General features: G+C 41.9%; 1 protein-coding gene across 5 annotated transcripts in view; it reads left to right on the top strand.

Moving 5' to 3' along the window:
• The window catches only part of TTC13 (tetratricopeptide repeat domain 13), a 76283-nt gene that overhangs the window by 3986 nt on the left and 51792 nt on the right, over positions 1–20505 (top strand). For all 5 annotated transcript variants that reach the window (XM_054576737.1, XM_054576736.1, XM_054576735.1 and 2 more), the window contains exons 2-4: positions 9331–9425; positions 12651–12726; positions 15956–16026. In XM_054576737.1, the coding sequence (XP_054432712.1) occupies positions 9331–9425; positions 12651–12726; positions 15956–16026 (242 nt within the window). The remainder of the gene's footprint in view (positions 1–9330; positions 9426–12650; positions 12727–15955; positions 16027–20505) is intronic.

Genomic DNA, 20505 nt, shown 5'->3' with positions numbered 1-20505 from the left:
CATCTAATTATTTTCCAAAACTTTGAAAAGTATTCACAAGAACAGCAAATTTCTGTGATTTTTTTTCCTTTTCACTGCCTCCTTGAGAATTTTTTGTCTGTTCTGTAATACCTCTTGCAATTTGTTGGAGTTTTCAAATAACCACCTTCTAAGTGGTTATGCATGCTTAACGCCTCAGTCAAGTTCAGTGAGTAATTTACAACCTGTAATACTTTTCTTTGTTGAAATTAATAATCCCAGATTTGAGTTTATTTCCTCATAGTTCTTTCTGGGGGAAAAAGTGTTAGTGTCTCTTTGCCTGATTTGGCGGTTAACTGTAGAAAAATACGTAACTAGCAATGTAGCTGTGTTTTTGACCAAATCATTAAGACTTAAAGATTGTCAGTATATACAGTATCTTTCTTAATTGAGGAGCCGGGCATTTAAATAAATGAAATCTGATTTCTCACAGCAGTTAAATCACTGCACTGCCTTAGAGGTGATAAGAAATCTGTAAAGAGGAACTTCTATAATGAGAGTCGTTTCCTTTTTTGTTCTAGCTATAGGAAGTTAAGTTCCAGATTTTAGCTCAGTCACAGCAACCATGGGAACCCTTGCTGTTAGTAGTATTTTCTCAATCCTTTTTTGCATTGGCCCTGATTTTCTGTTTGTTATCACATATAGTTTTGGAACAGATCTCTTCTGATCATTGTAAAGGCATGCACGGGCAGATTTGCCTGGGTAAGGGAGCGGGCATAGGCCGATTGGCAGGGTGATGAACACATTTGCATAGTGCTTTCTTGCCCAGCTCTGGCCTGAGGGTGTCTGCTTTTTGTTTTTGCTAACTGAGCAGCATCTTTCAGAAAGTCCTGTGGTTGAGGAGTTGTTTTGTGTAGCAGGAGCCTGAGAAGATGCTAGTCCATGGTATTTGCACACTCATTAGCTTTTTTATATAGACCTGTTGTCACTAAGAATTACATTTACCTTTAAAAAGGCGTAGGCACTGGTGGACGTGTTCAGCTTGGGTAATGAGGGTTAACTTTCTTCCCTCTGGATGAAGGCAGAAGACACATGGCCTGGGTTTTAGCATCTACCCTACTTGGAAGGTGACGAAGGAAGTGGCTGAGCACTTCCAACATAAAAACTTTTCAGGAAGTCTTGTCTGCGGTGTGTAGACGTGGCTTGATTTCATCACATTGATACTTGGCTGACTTTTAAAACTTCCCCTTTGGAAAGGATGGATGTTTTAAGGAGGTCATCTTTCTGTTTGTCCTTGTTTTCTTGCGGATAGACTATACACAAAATTTATTGAAGTAGCAGAATAGTTTTAATACTCTTCATTTTGGATTAATCTTCTCCAACCTTCTCAATCTTCTGTCATCTTTTTTATTTTTACCTTTTATTGAAATATGACATATATGCAGAAAAATGCATGTATTACAAGTATATAGCTCCAGGAATTTTCACAAACTGAATAACTTGCGTAACTAGAAAAAAAAAACCAAATCAGTAAGTGACATCTGCTTTTCAGCTTGCTAATATGGTCTCATTCCATGGTACCCTAGGTTCATTTGAAATACTCAATACAGCTTTATTTCTGACTCATTCAGGCACCCACATGGCGCAGCGGACTTAACTCTGCTCAGGTGCTGGTGTGCTTTACTGAGACACTCAGGAGTCCTGTGCCGGCTGGTCCACCCTCTGCTCGGTGCTTCTTCTACACGAAAGACCAGTTGGTGTTTCTGTGACTTTTCCTCCTGTGTTGGGGATGTTCCGAGAGTCCCTGTGTTCCCTTATCACTAATGCTTTCACATCACTGCCTAACTCTGCATCTGCCTTCGCAGTAGACATTTGACAGTCTGGGTTTATGAGAAAGTCTTCAGCTCTTAAAAGTATGCGTCCCTTAGAGCACCTGATACATCTTCCAGCCTGTGTAGAACCCCAGGCTAAGTGACAGCCGTGTCGGTAAGGCCAGCTGCCCAGTTTGATGGCCACGGCACCCTCCACCCTGTTCTGTCCTTGGACTGGCACCCCGTAATTCGCTCCATGCCTTTTTCCCTTCTGTGCACCTGACCAACTCCTTTTCTTTTGGGTTTATACACCCCTTACCTGTCTTAATACTTTTATGTGGGTTAATACAGCTGTGGCCAGATTATGTTCATGCTTTGTGGAAAAGCCATTCTGTCTCTAAGGTGGCTTTGTAGATCCAGTCCTAATGGGTTATGTGTTGACTTTATGATCTAATTCTCAGTAGCCAGCCTCTATTTTCAGGTTGGTTTTTGAGAACTTACACATCTCAGGTGCCGAATAATATTTTATTAGAATAAAAACAGCATATAAATTCTCCAGAGGAGAATTTTTCCTGTTGTTACATTCCCAAGTAAATTGGCCACTGGGACCCTGGAGCAGTGTAACGTTCAATATCCTAAACTATGGCTGCCTTACAAATGCAGACGCTGATGAAAAGCAAAAGGTGCTGCAGGTTGATGTTACATGGCTGCTGCTTGGCCTTCAGGTAGCCCCTCCAGCCAGAATAATGCTGCCCGCTCTTCCCAAGTTATTCACACCTAAGGCTAGAATTGCCAAGAAATAGCTGGCACCCGATGTCCAAGTTCTAGCCTATCCATAGGAAGAGCTCAGTCATCCTTGTGTTCAGGTGACCCCGGCACACTGTCTATTACAATGAGAATGACGTAGTCAAGGGATGAGCACAGCCCAGGGACTGCTGAATTCTTACAAAACGTTTTCCTTCAGGGATTGGCCATGGACTTGCTGTTTACAAGCTCTCATTTGCGGATGTGAACGCGTGACAAATACACGCTACTTCCAACGCAACCTTCTGGTCTCACGGGAAGGTACTGCCCTCCTCTGATTTGATTGAGAAAGAGCTTTTGGAAGAGAACTTCCACGCTTCTCCGCCACCCTGGCATCAGCCTGCCTGCAGCTTTCGCCTTCGGCGCGCTCTCCTTGTGCACGGGCTATCACTCCATCTCGTCTTCCATCAGCATCCACATGGTCGTAATGGTCCCCATCTCGAAAAGACAAACAACGAAGACAGGACCCGTGTCTTTCCAGCCACCGCCTCATCTCCCTGCCTCCTCTTGCAGCAGAATTCCTCACGGGAGATGTGTGTACGCTCCGCCCCCGTGTTCCAGGGGCCTCTTGAACCTCCCGTTGTCGTTGGCCTCGCTGGGGAGGAAACATTTTTCCTGTCCCCTTCTAGGTTCTTCTGGCTGGTCTAAGAATTCAATTGATATGGGACAGACGCATAGGAGAAAAACGAAATTTAATTTTGTGCACGTGGGGGCTCCGTAAGGATAGGCGCCCAGAGGCAGCCAGGCAGTGGGGGGCTTGTATGCCATCCTGAGCGCAGGAGAAGGGGCCAAGGGCCTGGGACTCCAGAGGGAAAGAAGGCCGTTCACAGGGCGATGGGAGGAACGAGTGTGCGCCGTGCCCATGCAGAGACAAAGGGACACTGAGAGGGCTGACAGGTCGTGCTGAGCTTCGCAACCGTTGGCCCGTACCCCTTGGCCATCCCTGGTGAGGGCTCTTCCTGCCGCCACAGGCCCTCCGTAGTCTTTCTTCAGGCAGCTAAGGGAGAGGCGAGGAAGGACCTCCGTTGTCTTCCGTTTCCTGTTTCTCCACCCAAACTGCTCTTCTTGAAGTCCGCCGGGGGTGAGGTGCGGTGGAAGGAGGCTGGGTGGCAGCGCTGTGCCGAGACAGTGCACCACCAGCTCCCGGCACGGGCCGAGGGGGCGTTGGCAGATGTGCCTTTATCGTTGTGCTGTCCCCAAGTGCCGACGTGGCAAGTCTTGGCTTTGCTCTCGCTTCGTTTTGTGACCTTGAACATGTCTATTAATGGTGAAATTATTTCCCCATGTGTACGTCGAGCCTAAGGTTATGATGATCAAGTTCACATTGAGAGCTCTTATCTTTGCCTGGAATTGCCTAACTGCATGACAAACAGCTTCCAGTGCAACTCACAAGCTGTTGACCTGACCGCACATGGCCTCCGTGCTCCGGCCCCGACCCTTCCCTAGTCACACACGTGCCAGTGACCCCGCTGAAGCCTTCTGTGGCTTCTTAGTGCTCGAGGAGAAAGGGAAAAAATGAACTGGATACTTAGCTTGAGAAACAAGGCCGCAAATAAGGGAGATCGGAAGGATTAAATAAAACCAGCACAGAATAAATGAATGAGAAGCAGATCAACAATAGAATTGGTAGGTAGATCCAAGAGTTAGTTCTTTAAGAAGAATAAAGTAGACAAACCTGCCAAGGCTAACGCACAACAGAGAGCAGGCGCAGACGTACATTGCAAGTGATGGGAGACGTGCAGAACAGAGGCCTTTAGGATAGGAGTCAGCAGTGCAGACACCTCCGCCAATGCGGTGTGAATACGAAGCGACAAAGGAACAGCCAGATGATGAAGGAGGAAAAGATGAGATTCCGTAATGTGGTGTGAGGCTCTTTCTGCAGAATCACCATTCCGTTCCACCTGTGTCAGCTAAGCAAGGAGGGAAGCAGAGGCTTTTCCTGACTTCATGGAAAAGCTCCACCATTTAAATACAGCTCTTTGGGTTATTATTATAAAATAATTGAAGCCATAGTGAGTTAAACATTTTTATATTGAAGAACAAGTTTAATCTCCTGTTCCCGACAACTTTAATTACAACCCTTACAAACTTTTTTTTTTTTTAAATGACAGAGAAAAACACTGATGGCAGAACTTAATACGGTTGGGGGGCAGGGGAAGAAAGCTATAACATAGTTATAAAAATCCTAAGTAAAATGTTTATAAACTGAAGCCAGCAAGCAATTAAAAGAATAATTTGCCTTTGTCAGTTAGTGTATTCAAGAAGTAAAAGGTGGTTCAACCTTTTAAAAAATTAGACTAATCACTTTAGTAGGTCCAAGGAGGAAAATCTTGATTATCTTAAAGAAATATCCAAAAGTACTTGATAAAGTCAACTAGCTTTCCTGATGTGAAATTTTCGGTAAAACAAAGAATAGGAGAATCTTTCCTTTATGTGATAAAACACACCAATCTTGACCCATAGCCACATACAGAAACTTCCCATCGGATGTTTAAAAATGTTAAAGTTTTATTGTCAAAAGTTGAGGAAATGATGGGTCATAAAATATTAACATCAGGCGTATGCAGGAGTGCCTTTTGTCACTAGTATTATTGAGCACTTTTTCGGAGGTCTTATCCAGTACGGTAAGATGCCAAATGAGTATAAATATTTAAAAGATCTTGATATAATTACATGTAGATGATAGAATTATTCACTGGGTAAATGGAGACATTAATAGAGCTGTTAGGAGTCCAATAATGTGGGCAGATAAAATATTCAGCTCTGGTCGGTTAAGAAGACAAAAGATGAACAGGGTGCTTATCTCTGCCTGGACCACTCTCCCGGGCCTGCCAGCCTCTCCCGGGCCTTCAGCTGGACCCAGGCCCCCAGGGCTCCGTCCCACCTTCACTGTCTCTGCCTCGGTCTCCTTGACTTTAACATGGGGATTAGGAGGGTGCCTGTCTGTGCAAGGCACCCCCATATTGGTATTAGCTGATGTTTCTGTCCTCAGGGAACTTCCCCTAGGCAGACCACTTAGGAGTATGCTCGTCTCCTAGCTCTTAAGGTGTTGTGATTTTACGTCCTTTGTGTGACTCCGATCCCTGTCATTTCCCCCCCCCGCATTGAAGTCCCTATATGCAAGCACAAGGGTCGTTTCTGGTTTTGACGGTCATTGAGGCTCAGGCAGTGCCTGGAACACGGTACGAGCTCGACAAATGTGTATTGACTCAGTGATTATCAACCACTTTTTAAAATCACAACAACTTTGAATGTTTCAATCCTGTATAAAAATTATAAAGTTTCATATGGGTTTGTAGAAGACTTGAATACATAGATTAAATTTTGTAAAGAAGTCTAGTATTCCTCCCCTCATTAATCGACAATTTTAATATATTTTCCAATAAAATTCAGAGGGATATGATTCTTGTTTTGGAACCTTAACAAAATGGTCAAAGTTTATCTGAAGGAAGAATGTTTATCCAAATAGACAAGGAATTTTTGGGGGAAAAAAAAATTGAAGAGGCTTTGCTTTACATTCGATGTGTGGGTATTGCGTTTACTATAGGGTCACAGTAAGTGAAAGAGTGTGGCACCGCAGTCAGCGTAAACGCCAGGATAAGGGGCTAGGAAGTCTAGAGACAGCCGTAAAATACATGTTTTTTTGGTAGAGAATTGAAATTTTATTTTTAAAAATACTAAAAATGATACATAATCTCACCAGTTTAAATAAAAATACTGTCGAAGAAAATGTGATCATATGGCAAAATGTTTACATTGTTAAATTGAAAGGGCAGGTCACAAAACAATGTCTACTCAGTCCTCACACCCTGATGATAATAAGAGTAATAAACATATATTTCCTTATTTAAATCTCACAGCTTGCCTGTGAGGTGGGCACTACTATTGATTCTCTTTTACAAATAAAGAAACTGAAGACTGGAGAGGCTAAGGCAGTGGCCAAGAGCTAGTAAGTGGTAGAGAAAAAGCATTCAAACCCAGGCCATCCGATTTCAAAATTAGCACTCTTGATTGGACCCTGACATTTTCACAGTGGGTCTCCAGGCATCTAGGTATTCTAAATGACTGTTCTTTATGTTTTGGGATTTTTCTATATTTTCTACAATGAACATGAATTACTGTGCTTTTTAAAAAGTAAATGTTCATGTAGAAATTCTGTGTAGAGATGGACAGTTATCGTTCAGAGCTATGGCCGAAGTTGGATATGATTTCAATGATTCTTTAAAAAAAAAGGTCTAGAAACATATCCCATGACTATAATGTGTTGTAAAGCTGGCATTCAAAGTGATAATAAGTGATGCTGGGGCAACTGGCTATTTAAGAAATAGATAATTAGAAATTCTGTGTATCTTGTGCTGGAATAGATTCAGAGGATTTAGAAATGAGCAAAGGGTGTACACAATTTGCACAAGAAGAGATGCAAATGGCCCGTGAACCGACCGCAGTCCTGTTTTCAGGCTGGGAAGGAGAATGCCCGCCTGGGGAATGGACCATCTCAGACGCTGCCGGTGGGGCTGGAATTCCCACTGCGTCCCGGGAGGGACTGGGAGCAGCACCGATAAAAGGCCTTATAATTGTTTAGACCCTTTCCCTCAGAAATCGTATCTGTTAGGATTTAATTCAGTTGCCTGATTGGGTAAATTTGCAACAGTGTACGTCAAGGATACTCACTGAAACCCTTATATTAAGGAAAAAAGAAAGGACGTCTTAATTTTCCAATGATAGGACTGTGGTTAAGTTCCATACAGCAAAATGCTGGGCAACCCCTTAAAATTATGTAGGTTATTTATTTATTTAAACCAAAATGAATTCCACAAAGCAGAGGAATTATCGGACTAAAATAAGGCAGCGCATATGCAATGCTTAGCACTGTCCTTAGCATACGGTGGGGTCTCGAGTGTTCGCTTTTGGACAAGGTAAGAGGAACAGTGCGTAGCTTAGTGCGTAGCTTTTATCATTAAAGTAAGTTAGTGTACTTCAAAAATGTCTTTCTCAAGTCATTTTCCTTCAACAACCTACAACAGCCAGGACTGTTTCTTTCATTCCGATAAGGCTAAAGCCTTTCTCCTGTGTCCAGGAGGTTCTCAGTCTGACTACTCACCTTCCAGCCTCACTTTTCATGTTCCAGCACCAAATCCCACCTTTAGCCAGGCTGTCTGCTCACTGCCCCTCAGCAATTGCTTGCCTTTGTCCTTTTGTGCATATCCACTCCCTCTCTGTAGCACAGCCTAACCCTTCCATCCTCCTCGGCGCGGCTGTGCCTGGTGAAATTGAATGTTCCAGCCCCTACGATTGCTCGCCCGGCAGGGCGCCTTGGACCTATCACATCCCGATTCCTGTTGTTAAGACGTACACACACGAGAATTTGGCTACATTCGCTCATGTGGTTCCTTGAGCATCATGGGATGCTCATTTGTGGCCACTGAGTCAGAACGTACCTTTTAAAGCAATTTATTGAGGCAAAATTCACATAACATAATTAACTTTTTAAGCGAACACTTTCGTGGCATTCCGTACATTCACAGTGTTCTGCAGTCACCCCCAAACATTCTCATCACTCCAGAGGAGAGCCCCTCATCCATTAAGCAGTTTCTCCTCATTTATTTCCTCCTCCCACCACCAATGTGCATTCTGTCTCTACGGATTCACCTGTTCTGGGTATTTCGTATTAGTGGAATCATACAGCATTTGCCCTCTTGTGTCTGACTTCTTTCACTTAATTTTTGTTTGGAGGTTCTCCCATATTGTAATATGTATCAGTACTACTGCCTAGTATTCCGGTGCGAATACATTCCATACTGCCATTTGTTTATGCGTTCTCTGCTGACGGACACTGGGCTGTGTCCTCCTCTTGGCTGTTGTGAATAGTGCTGCTGTGAACACGCATGCGCACGTTCTTGTTTGAGTTCCTGTTTGCAGTTCTTTGGGGTATAGACCTAGGACTGGAATGATGGACTTCTGTTCTCATTCTATGTTTAACGTTTTGAGGGACTTCACATTGTTTTCCACAGCGGCCATACCATTGTCCATCCCCATCAACAATGCACAGGGTTCTCCTTTTTCTAATCCTTGCCAACAGTTGTGATCTTTCATTTAAAAAAAAAAACACTACAGCCACCCTAGAGGGTGTGAAGTGGTCCCTCATTGTGGTGTGATTTGAACTCCCTGAGTAATAACCATGTAGAGCATCTTTTCGTGAAGGCAGTGGCAATTTCTGTATATGTTTGAAAAACTGCCTCTTCAAGTCCTTTGACCATTTTTTAGTTGGGTTGTCTTTTTTTCTTGTTGAATTCTAGGAGTTATCTGTCCATCATGATGCTAGACCCTTAGTGCGTAGCTTTTATCATTAAGTTCCCCCAGCCTGGCCCTGGTCCCCCGTTTGTGATCCTTTTACCCTGTGGTCAGTGCCGCAGACAGGACAGGGCTGGCGAAAGGGCCTCAGCCACTGTACTGACCGCACATGCGCGGTGAGACTAGTGTTGGACTAGGGATGCTTTTGCCCTGTTGCCCTTAGATAAGTTCCAGCCTGTCTTAACCTCGTTTCAGCCTCCGGGAGGTCTCATTGGCTTCCATCATTTCCAGAAGGGCCGCGAGGACAGTCGCGCATGGGCGTGCACAGTAGTTACAAAGTGTAGTGTCATATACACTTGTCCTGATTTTGGTTTTGAGGAGTCTTAGTGTTCCAATTCATAATTTAGCACCTGCGAGCCATAAATTTAAGGCGAGGCAAGTAACAAGGAACATTTGTTTGTTTCAGAGTCATCCTTCCTGAGCTTCCATGACTCGGACTGTGAGCCCCGAGGATCGCCACCCTGTGACTCTCTGCTGTCCCTCAGCACCGAGAAGATCCTGGTATGCGTCTTCTATCCACTCCTTCTGGTTTGCTGATACTAGTCCCAAAGGATGGAGGTCACCTCTGTTTGTCAAGTAGGAATTGAGCCCAGTGGTTCTATGTGCATAAGATAAAGATGGTTCATCTGGTGTTTGGTCTTTTGACTTAAGAATTGTGTAGTTGATCATGCTGGACCTAGAACATCTCACTGTTAAGTTCTAGGGAGTAAAAGGGGATCATGAGCCTTATTTCCAGGAGCCTATGCACTTGAAAGTATAGTATAATCTTACTTTTCCAGACTTTGGCTGTGCAGGTATCTTGTATGTCTGTATTTTTTTATCAGTACCAGCAAGACTGCAGGAGACCCGTCCACTCAGGATGAGTGCCTGGCACTGGCCCTGCCTGCATCCGTCTGTCCACGTTAGCATGCATGTTCCTCTGGACTCGCTGCCTCGAGGGGAAGGCTCTGCGTGCTGTTCACACGTCTATGAGGCTGAGTTACTCTTTCAGTGCCCAGGCCAACGTTTTTTCTCCATACCTTTCCCTACAACATCCACATAGATATTGTTTTCTTCTTTTGTTTAAAGTTCCGCTTTAGGATACCCTTTCTTTTCCAAGCAAAGCTTTGCCTTTTCCTGTAAGAACTACCAAAAATAGGTAGGAGTTGCAAACCAGAGAATGATAAACTGATTTTGCCTAACTCATTGAGTAGCAGTCAAATTGACCTGTGGAAAAACTTTGGAATTAGGCTTGTCCAAGACCAGACTGGGCTATCTTATAGAGTAGTGAGTTGGCCATCATGGCAAACCATTAGTAGAGATTAGATGATCCCCACCTTGGATAGGCCATTAGGTTCTTAGAGTTGTGAGGGAGCTTCTGACTGATAGTAATTCAAATATTTTCTACTAGTTGCATTTCCTGTTTAAGATGGCACTAGCTATTAACCTGTGGGAGAAAGCCCATCAATCTTGGCCTTTCATTTTCCTTCCCTAAGTTAAAAATGTGGGAGTTAGGTGATTCATTCCTTCCTTCATTCTCTTATATTTATTTTGTACCTGTCATGTGGCAGGCACTGTGTTAAGTAAATACTGTAACTGCAGCAGTGAGCCAGGTAGCCTTGGTCCCTGTACTTGCAACTCCTACAGTCACTAACCAAATAATTATACAAATGAACTTAAGAGTACAATTGTATGAATCACATGAAGGAAAAGCAAAGGGTCAACATACTCCCCTTAGCACAGGGGATCAGGCGAACCAGCTTGCACAATTGAAGGTCAGCTGGACCTGAAGGCTGGTTGGGGGTTAGTCTATGAGTGACGTGGGTCCTGATCGTAGCTCCTCACCTCTCTGTCCACAGGAGCCACCTGCAGATGCAGTGTTGGACAGGGGAAAGGCTCTTGTGATCAAGAAATGAGTTTGTCCATACTGGACATGCCCTGCCCACTTCCGTTACAGATTTTTATTTCTAATGTAATGAAAACCATTTAAAACCAGAAATGCCCTTCGGTATGCTCTTGATGGTGCTTGGCAAGTCATTTCTTCCTTGAAGGGGATTTCATTTCTGCCCTCTTCCCATATCTTTGTGCAAAAAGCCTTGACAAATGGTAGGTTCTCACTGAATGCCGGGTGAAATTAATAAGACTTATTAAGTATTAAAATAATTATTTATAGCCTCCTTTTCTTGGCTCAAAGCAATTTATTAAGCAGAAATATCTTCAGCATCTGTGCTTATCCTTCATTGACAAAGAGGAAGGACCCATGTCTGGTCACACATGGACGTACGCATAGTGGTGCGATTCTGTCCCGTGTTGTTAAATGTACTGCTTCCTGAGGAAGCCTTACGTGGTACCCATGCGTGGAAGCTCCCCGCTAAGGGGCAAAACAAGAGAGAACTGGCTGAACTTCTCTCTACTCATCAAGGTTTTACTGGAGGAAATAAAGTGTGAAACCTGCCCCCAGTGGTAGAATTCTCCGGCATTTCGTTCTGTCCAGCATCCTGAGGTGAAGTGAGAACTGTGGCTCTTCAGCAGCGATGCTCTCTGACCTTTTTACTTGTGTTGTAACCAGAGGTAACTTGTTCTTGATCTGCTCTACAGGCAGACCAGGTAGCGCTCTGTGTCTGAACGTCCGTCCGGATGCTGAGTGTCTAGGGAACGCAGGGGGACGCACCTGGTCGCTTTGTCGAGTCGGTGAAGCCCGAGAGCCTGGTTCTTCGTGGCCAATGAATCCCAGTCATTGGCAAAGTAGCGTATACGTTAGTCCGAAGAATATCCCAGGTGAAATTATTTGCTTGTCGTACATGGAGTATGGGTAAAAAAAAAAAAAAAAAGAATTCAAATAATTGTGATGTCACTGGGTTCCAATCATAGAATTTTGCCAAAAGTGACAGATTGTCTTAGCTTTTGCTGGCTGTGTGTATGTATGAGTTTTACTCGTGTCTTAGTTGAATCTGGTACGAAATTGGCACGTTAATGTGAACCTTATAGGCTTAGCCTGTCACAGCTTCGTGTCGACAGGCAAATCCCCTGGGGAAGCAGCGGCTGTTTATCGGGCACGATTTGTCTCTAAAACATGGTAGAGCCCTCGTTTTGTGTGGTGGACGCATCCTGTCTGTGAAGTCTCCCAGTCACTAAGCTGACTTCTAGACGAGGCTTTAGTTGATTTTCCCCGAGCCCCACTCTGGTTTTAGCTCTCAAGTGAAATACGTCTGCGTGGGTTCTTCATGGGTGAACCTACTGCATTATGGGGGAGGGCCGCGTTCATCGCTTGCTGTGTGTGATTCAACAGAATGTCTTGTTTCTTGGTCAGATTTTGTTGGTCCTTTTATGGCGTCATCTCTACAACTTGAAGCTCTTGTTTCTAAAATATGTTTAGGGTTTAAAAAGCAGTAGTCTGTTATCAGGGCACATTGAAGAACTGATGACTAGAGTGCGATTTTTTGCAACACAATGGAGGTCATTAAATAGCCTGTGAACAGGTGGAGGGAGCTCCGGAGCGAGCAACCGGCAAGAGGATCCCCCATGGAGGTGAAAAGGTGCCGGCTCCCGGAAACGGGGCCGCCCGCGACTGGGGAGGGAACAAGTGCGTTTCAGACAGTACGCAATTGGCATGATTTAAAGTGAAATTTTATTGCTTCCCCATAAATTAAACAAAATAGCTTTAATTTTTTCAAAAGAGAGATTTTTATTATGTTTTCTCTTCCTTTGTGCTAAGCTAAAATGCATGTGTGTCTTTTTTTATTTCAGAGCCAGGCCAAGTCTATTGCAGAACAGAAGAGATTCCCATTTGCTACTGATAATGACAGCACAAATGAAGAGCTAGGTGAGGCTGGAGCCGGGGGTGTTTGTGTGGCGTTTGTGCCGCATTTGTGTTAGACGCAGCGCAGGCAGGCAGGATGGCGAGGCAGAGAGAGCCCAGAGACCAACAGAGGCTGGCTCCGCTAGCGGGAGTGGTTTGATCCTGTGCGGGTTCGTGGAGCATGTCATAAAATAAAAGGTTTGGGTGGAACGATCGGGTAGGACTGTCCCAGCTCTGTGTTCCCATGGAAATGAATAATTATGGTAATGAGTGCTTATGAGCTCTTGTTCGTTAAAAGGTTAATTGAATGCTGTCGTCAAATATGAACAATATAGAAGTGAAAGCAGAAGAGAAATATGCCTACTTTCATCTTCTGTGTCATAAAATAGCTAGGTTTAGGTTAATCTTACTCATGAGGTTGGCCACTGGGGTCTAAAGACGTGGGTGTGGAAAAGTTGAGTTTATTCAGCTCTGCAAGTGGGTCATGCAGTTTGGCTTGTTTGTGGCATGTTTTAAGACAGGCTGCTTTCTCCCGTGTCTAATATGCTTTTGGGTGTGTCTCCTCATTGCCTGGTCAGCTCACACTCAAAGGAGTGGAAACAGAATTGGATACAGGACTGAACAGTGCAGCTGGACACACTTTACATGAGCACATGCCAGCTCCAGGCACCTACAGGAAAATTTTTCTAATTTACACATAATCATTTATCCTTTCTGCGGCCATACGCATTTGATGTTAGGACTGAGCACTTCTTGTCTTTGCTCCTTTCCTCTGTTCGTGCAGATAATTGAGAGTTCACTGCTCAGAAAGTGTTAGTCACTTTTTGTTGATACTCTGTGAGCAGGCTTTGACAGTTAATTACCCTTTAAGGCATCAGACTTGGCCTTTTCTGAAGCCCTTTGATTCTGGTCAGCCTCGTATTCATGTATTCAGTAGTAAATACCGGCCTTGTATGTGTTAGGCCTGTTCCGTGCGCTCACAGTAACCCTAGAGGACCCTGGCGTAGCGCAGGCCCTGAGCTGGCCTTGGGGCTTTGGTGCCACCATATTTTTTCCTTGGAAAAATGACCCCTGTCTACATACTTCTTGCCAGCACACGTGGGATTGTTGGTTAGTAACAATTTCTGTGAGAATTCCAGGCATCCCGGTTTTTTTTTATTTTTGTCTTTGGACTCCGTAAGAAAATTTAGATCCTAATAGTTACTTATATTTGTGTCAGATTTGGATTTTTTTTAAATGGATACTTTTGGGTGTTTTCCCCCCCAAAATGTTTACTTTTAGATGGAAAGATTTGAGAGCTGCATTTGATTTTATTTGAGTGGAATTCAATACCTAGACATGGACAACGTAAACATGTTGCTAAGTACAATATTATTCCCTGAAACTGTATTTGTTTTTATGGGTCACTTACTCATCGTTCATTCAGCAGATACTAACTGACTATGGGATGATAGATAGGAGATTCTAAAACTTTAGGTGTGAAAGGAATCTAAGAAAATTTTGTGCACTCTTGTTAAGCGAGACCCAGCTAGTAGTGAGAAGTACCTGAGGTTGCCCCCCGCCCACCCCAATCACATGGCCAGTGAGCAGTGGGGCCGGAATCTGAACCCACATCCGGGCGTTCCGATCCGTCATCCTCTTCCTACATTTGAAAAAGGACAAGTTTATGCTTCCGTCCCTGTTCATGTAATCGTCAAGGAGGTCCAGCCGTTTTGCAGTCAGACCAGTACCCGGCAGTGTCTGTACAGCCTCAACGGGGTGCTCCAGGGGAGCGTTCAGTCTGGAAGCGCGGGTGCTGGAGCCTGCGGCCTGTTCTCTGCGCCGTCACTGCACGCTGCCTTTGGACAGTGCAGCTGCTTTATGCTGGCCTGCGAGGGGGGATGATAATCGTAGCTATCTCACTGCATCGAAGGAGTAAACGAGTTAATACGTGCAGTGCTCAGCACTGTGCCTTGCACGTATTAAGAGTGCAATACATGTGACTGTTACTGTTTATTTTAACGACTACTATGGCCTCCACCAAAGGAGTTTTTGGTTGTCTTGTAATCTGATAAAACTATCTTGAGTACTATTCATTATTATTCTAAATATGAGTTTCATCTTAATAGATCTTGACAAAGAAATTAGGATAGAAACAGTCCTTTTCTTATTTTGAAGAATGTCCCCAAAAGCTCTTGTCTTACTATGATGCACAAGGTCTTGGAACTTTAGTTTTTTTAATTTAGTAGTAAAGACAATCTAAATCTCTTTGTGCATTTAATGTTTCTATTGCATTTATTTATTTATTTTGTTACTTTTAACTGTTTAACTGTTGGGAAATCTAAGCTCTTAATGACAGTGAAAGTATTAGTTGCCCATCTTCTTGAACATCTATTAGATCCTAGAATTACAGAGTCACAATACAGCTGTTTTTCAAAGAAATGTGATCAAGATAGTATTATATGGAATGACGATATGTTTTTTTAGGTGTATTTGAGGATGTACAGAGTTAGGGCAAATATTATATGGAAATGTAATCTATAATAATAAAATTTAATGTTTTTATGGCAGGTGAAAAAGTTTAGTGAAAATTTTGTTGTGTTTTAAAAGATTGTCATGTCTCTTAATTTCAAAATGCCACTCACCTACACAATTTGATCAAATCTATTCATCATTACTGTATATTTTGAGTAGTGTTTGGACTATATTTTGAATAGGAAAGGTAGAAAAAAGACAACCATTTCATTGCAATGGTGTGAATTATTTACAGTTAAGTATTATATTAATATATATTAATTTGAGCCCTTGTTTTTGTTCTCATTAGGTAAGTGGTAGTAAATTTAGCACCTCCAGGAATCAAGATTTGTGATGCTATTTGGGTATTTCTCATAACTTGCACAGTCAAATCACATTGCCATATTATATGGATGTTATTCAGGCTTGTTGCTAGTTCTTTTGATATATAGATAGGAAACATCACAAAGGTTATTTGGTATTTGAAAGTGAGTGATGGACTTAGAAAATGATAATTACTTCTCATAAGCAGATGTTTTATAGATGGCTTTAATAATTCAAATCTAGATAGAACTAGAAGACTGATTAACAAGTGCTGAGTGGTAGAGGAATTCAATTACATCTTATTAACGTCTAGGTTTCCTTTAACTGCTTCTAGTCCTTGGAGCTGCCTTTGAAGATTCAGTAAAGAATGTAGTTACTGATTCTAGTCTGAAATCCTTTATTCTGTCCTTTAATATTTTTGTATTTTGTTTTGTAGCTATTGCTTATGTGTTGATCGGCAGTGGTTTCTATGATGAAGCAATAAGACATTTCTCCACAATGCTTCAGGTAATTTTTCTTCTTAATTATGTAATTTCAAGTTTATATTCATGACAAAAATATGGACTTACATATAGTTTAAGTGCTGCAATAAACTGCCTGGTTTGTGATCATGTAAGAAAGTGAAGAGACTCAGCCCTGGCCAGCGCTTCCTTGGCGCAGGCTGTGGCCCACACTCTCCTTCAGTCTTTGCAGACTTAGGTCAAATGAGGAAAACGAGCTCTAAGGAAGTCAGGCACTTTGCTCATAGTCTCCCCGCCATCGGGAGGCAGGACGGGAGGATTCAAATACAAGTTTAAAAAGATAGTTGTTATTTTCTCCCTACCGTGATACCGCCCATGATTTGTAGACACTGGTAATTCTTGGAATTCCAGATGTTTCCCTTCTCTGCAGCAGTTGCTGTCTGTGGTTAACTTAAGCTCCACTCGTGGATTTGTTTCTTACTTTAAAATTATGAGACTCTTTGGTGGAAGAATTGGGCCTTTGGTGATTGATAGCTGTGTTAAAATCTGGTTACAGTAAAATGCTTAAATTGACCTTATACATCCTATCATTACTTCACTGTGTTTTTGTAGCTACTTGACCATTTCATTATTGATTGTGGATGTGTCTGTCCAGTAGAGAACAGTGAAGAAAATGTGGACTTGAGAGGTAGAGATATCCAGGTTCTAATCCACTTAGCTTCTTCCTAGCAAGTTGTTTAACCTTCTGGATTATGGGAATAATAATAACTACTTCCAAAAAATATTCTTGTTAGGTTTAAATGAAATATCCTGAAAAGTACTTAGTATCCAGTCTGGCACATAGTCAGTACTCAGTAAATTTTAGCTTCTCAAGGCACCATTCTGGTATATTTATCTGTACTAATAGAGCGAAAGCCAACAAATAGTTTACAGTCCAGCAGGTAGACTTAATTTTAAGACACTACTTTCAAAATTTTTGCAATGCTTTTGCTTTCTCATTTTTAAACATAAGTTTAGTTATGTTGATAATTCTATCTTTGCCCTCAAAAAAATCGATGAGATTTCTTTTAGTTATTTAAAGTCCTCAAGAAGCTGTGTGTTTGAGTGGTTGTAAGGAATAATATTCAGTGAAGTTTTAAGTACAAAAGATAGAGTATAAATAGTTTTAAAAGTCACCTTTTTGTTTAACAATGCAGTATTTAAAAGGTAAGCAAGCACTTTTACAGTTGATACTTGACCCTGGCTGGAAAGGGAGGTTTTGAACATTTATAGGAGCAAATGTCAATTAATTATGGTAACTAACAGCAGAAAACAGTACAAGCTTGCAGATATATTATCAATTCATTCAACTTTTTGAAAATATTATTACCATTTTAGTTGAAGGCACTATGGAAATGTTAAAGGAAAAAACTTGAGTAAAATTTTTTTAATTTTGTCACTCTTCCATTCAAGATTTTTATTTATGACCTTTTCAAGGTATCCATTTTTATTTTGTAATCTGATTACATATACTATTTTGTATTATGTTTTCACCTAGTTTTGTAAGTGAAAGTTTTTTAGTATTTCTCTACAATCTTAAGATTTTAATGGCGCTATAACATGCTTTTGTATTGTCCATTTATTGTTCCAAAACCTATTTCTCTTCCACTTGTGTTCAGAAAGTAAGTCCCTCTTTGTGCTGAGAAAAGATATTACTATATTGAAATTTAATAGAGCGTTTTCATCAATCTATGATACCGTGGGTCGCTTTCAGTTGGGACATTTTTCTTTGCACATGTGTGGATTACAAGGTGGGACGGGTTTTCTGGTGACTTGGGCAATTGGTGTGCAGGAGTGGGGACCGCGGGAGCAGCGACAAGATCAGACACCCCTGGCCAGGAGAAGAGAGACCTGGGCGGTCACTTAGAGCATTTTTAGGTGGAGTGACAGCGCCCGGTGTCTCCTGCTGGTGCTCTTCTTGGTGACGTCTCTCTTCTTAGCCTTCGTTTCGGTGCCTCCCGGCTCTTCCACATACTGAGATGTGAGAAAATTGTGTTTGCGTGGCACGCTGGAGCAAACAGGAGCAAACTTAAATTTCACATAGAGCTTGGTGACCTTTGTCACGTTACTTTTATATTACATGACTACGACAACATCAAAATATAAAGATTTGCTATTAAATGCTAAAATTCTTTTAACTAATTTAACAAGGAACTTGTTCCTGCTTTTCTGGACAAAACTTTTCCATATTAGGCTGAGGTTTGAAAGTAAGAGTCTTTTTGTTGATTTTCTCAAATTCTTGATAGCCAGTCTCATCAAGGAACTGTACACGGAGATGGTGGCCAGCAGACAGCGGCTATCACTTCATTTCCAAGTGGCCTAAAAGCCTTTTGTCACGTGAAACAGAATTTGTCTAAATCAGTCTCTTTAAATCATATTTTAAAAGTATGACCATTATTTAAATCTAACTGCCCTCTCCCTTTTCTTTCATTGGCAAATGCGGTGGTACCATTTCTTGCAGTAGTGAAATCGATTTTTCTCCCAAGAATGCCTTCCTGTACTCAGCCCTCAGAACGGTAGTGCGGCGTGTCTTCCAGCGTGTACACAGGCTGCCACGTTAGGACCGACCGAAATATCCTCGGAGGGTCGTTGGCACCACATGCCCTTTTCCTCACAGGACCCTCCACACTTGCAAATAGTCTGATTTTCAAGGCAGCAAAGTCCTTTCACAAATCTGCAGAAATAACTGTTCACACAGAGACTTTTGGGGTTTACTGAGTTCATTGACTCTTGACAGACTTTTTTCCCCAGACAGCTCCAGTGTGAGGCTTCCATTAATAGAGGGCCACAAGGGCTTGGATCTTATGAGAGTCTCCATTTTTAGAGGTCATTTAATGTGGATTTGGATCTATGCACGAGGGCTACCTAAATTTCAGAATTTACATCTTTTCATGTAAAACTTTTACACCTTCCTGTTGTCCTAGCTGCACCATTAGGGACAAACTTATGAGATATTCTGTAATCTTTTTTGTTTCAAAGTGTTCATTTGAATATTTATCTAAATATAGTTTGTTTGGTGCATCTCTAAAGGAAAAAACGCTCCTCCAGCGTGAGGGTTTATGACCGAGCACAGTCTTCCGGGCTCCGCAGGTCTGCCGGTCTTCAGAGAAAACTCTGCTCTTAAACGCCTGTGAATACGAGCTATCTCTTCATCAGTGTCGCGTGTCCCGGCCACGTGTGTCAGTGTGTTAGTGAGAGCGTTCTCGAAAAGGGGGACCCTGTCCTGATTCCTGTGCCTCTTTGGTCCCCGCACAGCCTGGGAATGTCAGGGCTGGGACAATTTTAGGAGGCGAGCGGCCTTCACTGTGAATTGTGTGACCTTGAGCTTGTCTCATTATGATCTGATTCTGGTTCCTGATTCTGATTCTGGAACTGAGCTCATGAAGGAACTTTGTTTCTTATTTTACATGAGCAGACAACATTGAAAACCTCTCTCTGGTAGGATCCTCTACACATCGTCTATGGAAATTCGTATGTGTATCTACAGCTTAGCCAAAACTTAGTGCTCATCACATTGCTCTGCAGTGAGTGACTTTTTTGACTTGTCTTTGATCCCGTGACTTCCGAGTTTTAATAAAAAAGCCAGCCTTGAAGTGGAAGAGTAAATATTGGTAAAATTTAAAGTCACTATGTAAGTAATATGAGGAGGATACCACAGTAGGCCTTGGTGGATATAAAAAAAGTAATTTTTTGAGAATTGAGACATCTAAGTGGATTTCACTCCTGTAACGTAACTATCTTATTATACTAGGATTTTGCATTTGCAGAAATTAAGTAATATTATAAGATGGAAATACTAATTTTTATTTAAAATTCTGAAAACTCTAACGTGTAAATATTACTAGACTTGTATACTGAAAAAAGGGAAAAATTGATATTCTGAGCACAATTTGGTTTTAGAAATAAACGTTGGTTTTATTTGAAAAATATAATTCATGACACATTTCATGAAGAGTTTTGACTTATTGTTAACACCCAAAGCCAAAGGTAGATAAAATAAATAATAAAGTTGTATCAATCAAAAAACTAATAAAAGCTGTTATTTAATTTAGTAACCCTTAATACTAGACTATAACTATGATTAACAACCACAGTAATTATACATTCTTCTCTGCTATTGGAAAAAAATTCTAAAAAGAAAGTGTAAATTGGATAAAGCCATTCAATTTTTCCTTCTTTTTAGGATATTTTTGCAGTCTAATACTAGACTATCACTATGATAACCACAGTAATTATACATTGTTCCATGCTGTTGGAAAAATTCTAGACGGAATTTAAATTGAATAGACCCATTCAGTTTACCTTTTTTTTCTTAGTATTTTTTTCTAAATGGAAAATATCGATGTAATAAGAGAATTATTTTAAAGAAATTATATCCACTTGGATGTCTGAAACGCACCTCACTCAGAGGTTCCAGCCCTACCGACCGCACCCCCATCCCTCCACGTGCCCCCATCTGCACTAGGAAAGAGCCCAGGGCGCCCGC

The sequence above is a fragment of the Pteronotus mesoamericanus genome, unplaced genomic scaffold (genome assembly GCF_021234165.1).
Source record: "Pteronotus mesoamericanus isolate MK-2021 breed Mesoamerican mustached bat unplaced genomic scaffold, CSHL_Meso_final contig_347, whole genome shotgun sequence".
Lineage (NCBI taxonomy): Eukaryota > Metazoa > Chordata > Mammalia > Chiroptera > Mormoopidae > Pteronotus > Pteronotus mesoamericanus.
This window is presented reverse-complemented; position numbering and strand designations above follow the sequence as displayed.